Here is a 6,173-nt window from a genome sequence, read left to right on the forward strand (position 1 = left end):
TGCAGAGGTTTATAAAGAGTAAATCATCCCTGACAACCTTGATTGCCTTTTTTAATTACAAAATGTGTGGCCCCTGGGAAGGACGGCATAGACGTAATATACAGTACAGCTCTAGATACTAGGAAAGGATTTGATACAATGCCTCCTATCTTGACCAATTAATTGTTACTGACTTGGGGATAAGCACTGTCACATGGATGGAAGGAGTATAAATAAATGGCAATGATTTGCAACCAAGTATTGAATCCTGGAGAGGTGTCCACCCGGGGTGTCGCGGGGATCACTGTTGGGCTCGATTTTATTTACCATCTTTATTCATGCCTTGGAAGAGAAGGGTAAACAGCACATTTATTAAATCCAGCTACTAAATTGGGAGGTGTAGCAGAGGATGGACTAATCACTTTATCATTCACTAGGTGTACTGAGCTTGTATAATTTAGTATACACAGATTAAAAGTAGAAATAAATCCTGCCTGATAGGAAATTTATTTCCTAAGTTTATATTTAGAACTATGGTGTATTTCCTTCTGATACTATATATCTATTCTTTGTATGCTTTAAAGCATCTGCTTTTCCCTCCTTCTCACGATTGTTTATATATTAAGAAAAGTGGAAATAACAAACATTTATATAAAAAAATTGTGCAAACACTAATGGGGCTGAGGAAATAATACCGAGGGATCAAAGAAGGCCAGAAGGATGGGGGCAGATCATGTGTTGGTGAGCCCATGTGGCTTTATTCCTGTCTGTGCAAAAGTGGGTGTGTAAGCAACTGTTTACCTGGCACTGTCCCCCAGTTTGCATAGGGATGACTGGGGAGGGTATCAAGTATCAGGGGGTAGCCGTGTTAGTCTGTATCTACAAAAGCAACAAGGAGTCTGGTGGCACCTTAAAGACTAACAGATTTATCTGGGCATAAGCTTCGGATGCATCTGAAGAAGTGAGGTTTTTACCCACAGAAGCTTATGCCCAAATAAATCTGTTAGTCTTTAAGGTGCCACCAGACTCCTTGTTGTTTTTGGGGAGGGTAGAATCACAGATGACTCTCTTACCTCCCCAAAACCCCTTCCCAGAGAATTTCCAGAAAAGCTAATACCACCTGAGGCTATATTGACTTTCTGTGGAACCCTCTGCACTGTGTGAAGCCCCCTGTAATTCAGTCCCTTTCCCTCCTGGAAGGCCCCTGTAAGTGTAGTGAGATGTCCGTGGAATTGCATCTCTATTGAGTACTGATCTCTAGGTAACCAGGGAGAAAGGGAGACCTGGAGCCAGTGTGAAGGCAGAGAGACTAGCTTTGGCCTCCAGAGCATCTTGGGAGTGACACTTCTTTGCTGCTTTCACAGGGGGCACACCTTCCGCTTCACGCGCCATTGGATGCTTAGTACACAGTCAGTTTTCTCCTTTTAATTTAACTTTTTAGTAATTTTAATACCTGTGAAAAAGGCTAGACTGACAGCCTTTAGAGACAGAGATCTAATCACTGGGCAGTTACAGAAGAAGCAGGTGCACAAGCTTTTCCTCCCTAGAAATGTGGCCAAACCTTTTCTGGGAGGAAGCAGTTTAGGAGGGTGAATAGTGAGTTATCACATGGGCACTTATTCTCTAGGAATTGGAATGAAACCCCTTCTCCCTAGAATGTATGTTACATAGGCCACCAAACAGCTGTTGAATGGTCCGTACTTGGTAAATATAGGACTGGTCTGGATTCGGTCCAGTAGCCTAGGAGCGAAAGGCTCTGTGTTACCAAGTGCCTGAGCCATCTTCATTAGTAAAAACCTATCTATTTTTTAACAATCATCCATACTGATTGGGCTTGACTGTGCTCTCCTTATAAAAATGTCTATCAGAGTGATTAAGCATCGCATAGAAAGTGCAGTCACTCCTTCCCTGTTTCCACAGACACTCTTGCGGGCATTTTGTTCTGAAGTACCCTCCCCAAAGTCTGATCAATCAGAACCACCTGGCGTGGTTGAGTTATTCCTATGAGCAAGCGTTGGAGCCTGCACGTGGATGCAATTAGGATCAGTTGGAACCTCTGCTTTAACTTTGTGCTGGAAACTTAAATGAAAAATCAGAAATCCTCCAAAAAAAGAATGGGCTGCCAGAATTAATAAGAAAGGGCTTGAATGGGCCTTGTTTAGGGACAGTGTAGAGTGACCCCATCCCAGGGCTGCACTGGGGACATCCTGCTTCAAGTGAGTCAGGGTGGTCTTGGAGTTCCCCACACATGCAGGGGAAGCTTTCCTACAACTATAATCTTTTATTGTGGGCTGTAGATTATTGCCCCATGTGCAGCCAGCTAGTCCCTGAGGCCCATTTTCTCTTTATCCCCTTTGAGACACCATGTACCTCCTGGGAAGTAAGGGAGGTGGAACCCTGGCACTGCTCTTAACACAGAGATAGCAGTTCTGTGTGTTCTTTACATGGGTTGCTCAAGTGAAGGAGGCTCCTTGCACCCTCTCCTCTATTCCTACCATGTGCTCACATAAGGGCCAGACAGACTCTGGCCCAAACTAAGGCCTGGGCTACACTATGACTTTAATTCAGATTTAGCAGCGTTAAATCCAATTAACCCTGCACCCGTCCACACAACGAAGCCATTTATTTCGAAATAAAGGGCTCTTTAAATCGATTTCTGTACTCCACCCCGACGAGCAGAGTAGCGCCAAAATCGATATTGTCATTTCGAATTAGGGTTAGTGAGGCCGCAATTCGATGGTATTGGCTTCCAGGAGCTATCCCACAGTGCATCATTGTGACCGCTCTGGACAGCAATCTGAACTCGGATGCACTGGCGAGGTAGACAGGAAAAGCCCTGCTAACATTTGAATTTTATTTCCTGTTTGCCCAGAGTGGAGAGCACAGGCAACCACAGATAGCTCATCAGCACAGGTAACCATGCAGGCCGATAATTGAAAAAGAGCACCAGCATGGACCGTATGGGAGGTACTGGATCTGATCGCTATATGGGGAGAGGATTCAGTGCTAGCAGAACTTTGTTCAAAAAGACAAAATGCCAAAACTTTTGAAAAAATCTCCAAGGGCATGATGGAGAGAGGCCACAATAGGGACTCAGATCAGTGCCGCGTGAAAGTCAAGGAGCTCAGACAAGCCTATCAAAAAACAAAGGAGGCAAACGGTCGCTCCGGGTCAGAGCCGCGGACATGCCGCTTCTATGCCGAGCTGCATGCAGTTCTAGGGGGGGCCGCCACCACTACCCCACCTCTGACCATGGATTCCGAGGCGGGGATAATCTCATCAGCTATACCTGAGGATTCTGTGGACGGGGAAGAGGAGGAGGAGGAGGTGGAGCAGGAGGAGGACGAGCTTGCGGAGAGCACCCAGCACTCCGTTCTCCCCAACAGCCAGGATCTTTTTCTCAGCCTGACTGAAGTACCCTCCCAACCCTTCCAAGCCAGTATCCAAGACCACGACCCCATGGAAGGGACCTCAGGTGAGTTTACCTTTTAAAATATAAAACTTGTTTTAAAAGCAAGCGTTTTTTAATGATTACTTTGCCCTGAGGACTTGGGATGCATTCGCGGCCAGTACAGCTACTGGAAAAGTCTGTTAACATGTCTGGGGATGGAGCGGAAATCCTCCAGGGACATCTCCATGAAGCTCTCCTGGAGGTACTTCAAAGCCTTGCCACAAGGTTTCTGGGCAGTGCAGCCTTATTCCGTCCTCCATGGTAGGACACTTGACCACGCCATGCTAGTAGCAAGTAATCTGGTATCATTGCATGACAAAGCCTGGCAGCGTATGGTCCCGGTGTTTGCTGGCATTCAAGCAACATCCGTTCTTTATCTCGCTGTGTAATCCTCAGGAGAGTGATATTGCTCATGGTAACCTGGTTGAAATACGGGAATTTAATTAAGGGGACAGAGGAAGCTGTTCCTACTGGGCTGTTTGCCTCTGGCTGAAAAGAAATCCTTCCCTGCAGTTAGCCAAGCGCGGGAGGGGCGGAGGGGAGGAATTGGCCCCGAGCTTTTCGCGTTTGGCTAGCAGGGATCTTCCCTGATACCAGCCACGCGGTAGGGGGAGGGATAAGGCGATCATCCCAGAGAATTGGATGGGGGGGGATTTAGGGGATTTAGTTTGTTTTCTGCTGCTAAAGGTTAACAGGAAAACTGTAGCAGTCAATGGGCTTTGCGTGGTATATGGGAAAGGAGGGCGCAGAAGCCGAAAGACAATGGCTTACCATGGCCGCATGCAAGCCGAATTCTGTTGTCCGGACTTGCGTCTGTGATCTCTAGCAGCAAAGCCACAGGCACTCAATATTAAGAGGCAAAATGCGACCTTGCACAGAAATCACATGTGCTATGTAATGTGAATAGTGTTGGTCAGCGTGAAAGAGTATAAGTATTGTTCTGCAAAATGTATCTTTTTAAAAAATTATCTCCTTTTTTCCCTCCCTCCAGCAGCTGCGAATTCTTCAAGCCTCCCTCCTCCGTCCCGAAGGCTATCTCAGATAAGGCGTCGGAAAAAGAAGACGCGAGACGAGATGTTTGCAGAAATCATGGAATCCACCCGCAGTGAAAGAGCTCATCTGAATGAGTGGAAGGACACGGTTTCAAAGTATAGGAAAGAAGCCAGTGAACGTGAGGACAGGAGGGACCAACGTGAGGACAGGAGGGACCAACGTGAGGAGAGGAGAGACGCTCGAGATGAGAGGTGGCGGCAGGAAGATCAGAGGAGGCAGGATGCAATGCTGGGGTTGCTGCGTGAGCAAACAGACATGCTCCGGCGTCTGGTGGAGCTTCAGGAATGGCAGCAGGATAACAGAGTGCCGCTACAGCCCCTGTATAACCTCCCTCCCCCCTCACCATGTTCCATAGCCTCCTCACCCAGACATGTAAGAACGCGGGGAGAGGCTCCGTACACCCTCCCATTCCACCCCAGTGGACAGCCCAAGCAAAAGGCTGTCATTTTTTTAACCTTTTTTTTAGTGGCCTTTTCCTTCCCGCCAATCCTCCTCCCAAACCCCACCCAGGTTTTCTCCCTCTTTTTATAATCAATTAATAAAGAATACATGATTTTTAAACGATAGTGACTTTATTTCCTTTGAAAGCAAGCTGGGGGAAGGGGAAGGGTGGGTTCCTTACAGAGAATGAGTCAATAAAGGGGGCAGGTTTTCATGAAGGAGAAACAAACAGAAATTTCACACTATAACCTGGCCAGTCATGAAACCGGTTTTCAAAGCTTCTCTGATGCACAGCGCTTCCTCGTGTGTTCTTCTAATCACCCTGGTGTCTGGCTGCGCGTAATCAGCAGCCAGGTGATTTGCCTCAGCCTCCCACCCCGCCATAAAGGTCTCCCCCTTACTTTCACAGAGATTGTGGAGCACACAGCAAGCAGAAATAACAATGGGGATATTGGTTTGGCTGAGGTCTGAGCGAGTCAGTAACGATCGCCAGCAACCTTTTAAACGGCCAAATGCACATTCTACCACCATTCTGCACTTGCTCAGCCTGTAGTTGAACAGCTCCTGACTCCTGTCCAGGCTGCCTGTGTATGGCTTCATGAGCCATGGCATTAAGGGGTAGGCTGGGTCCCCAAGAATAACTATTGGCATTTCAACATCCCCAACGGTTATTTTCTGGTCTGGAAAGTAAGTCCCTTGCTGCAGCCATTTAAACAGAGCAGTGTTCCTGAAGACGCGAGCATCATGAACCCTTCCCGGCCAGCCCACGTTGATGTTGGTGAAACGTCCCTTGTGATCTACAAGTGCTTGCAGCACCATTGAAAAGTACCCCTTGCGGTTTATGTACTGGGTACCCTGGTGCTCCGGTGCCAAGATAGGGATATGGGTTCCATCTATCGCCCCACCACAGTTAGTGGATGGCTTTGCTGCAATGGGATTCCCTATGACCTGCACATTTTCCAGAGTCACTACCTTTCATAGCAGCACCTCAGTGATTGCTTTGGCTACTTGCATCACAGCAGCCCCCACAGTAGATGTGCCCATTCCAAATTGATTCCCATATGACCGGTAGCTGTCTGGCGTTGCAAGCTTCCACAGGGTTATCGCCACTTGCTTCTCAACTGTGAGGGCTGCTCTCATCTTGGTATTCTGGCGTTTCAGGGCAGGGGACAGCAAGTCACAAAGTTCCATGAAAGTGCCTTTACACATGCGAAAGATTCGCAGCCACTGGGAATCGTCCCACACCTGC

At 47.6% G+C, this 6,173-nt stretch overlaps 1 protein-coding gene across 1 annotated transcript; it reads left to right on the forward strand.

The window, feature by feature from the left end:
• Nucleotides 1-2,226: 2,226 nt before the first annotated feature.
• On the forward strand, nucleotides 2,227-5,931 carry LOC135982392 (SRRM2 protein homolog rsr-2-like). Its single transcript, XM_065588916.1, has 2 exons — nucleotides 2,227-3,454; nucleotides 4,422-5,931. The coding sequence occupies exons 1-2, from the start codon at nucleotides 3,046-3,048 to the stop codon at nucleotides 5,012-5,014; spliced, it is 1,002 nt and encodes a 333-aa protein (XP_065444988.1). The 5' UTR covers nucleotides 2,227-3,045; the 3' UTR covers nucleotides 5,015-5,931.
• Nucleotides 5,932-6,173: the final 242 nt, after the last annotated feature.

The sequence above is a fragment of the Chrysemys picta genome, chromosome 3, assembly GCF_011386835.1.
Source record: "Chrysemys picta bellii isolate R12L10 chromosome 3, ASM1138683v2, whole genome shotgun sequence".
NCBI classification, from domain to species: Eukaryota; Metazoa; Chordata; order Testudines; family Emydidae; genus Chrysemys; species Chrysemys picta.

Excerpts from the sequence above, each read along its gene's own strand:
- LOC135982392 (XM_065588916.1), top strand. The coding sequence starts at position 3,046 with ATGATGGAGAGAGGCCACAATAGGGACTCAGATCAGTGCCGCGTGAAA. Across the intron at positions 3,455-4,421 it reads CCCCATGGAAGGGACCTCAG|CAGCTGCGAATTCTTCAAGC; the intron begins GTGAGTTTACCT and ends CCCTCCCTCCAG.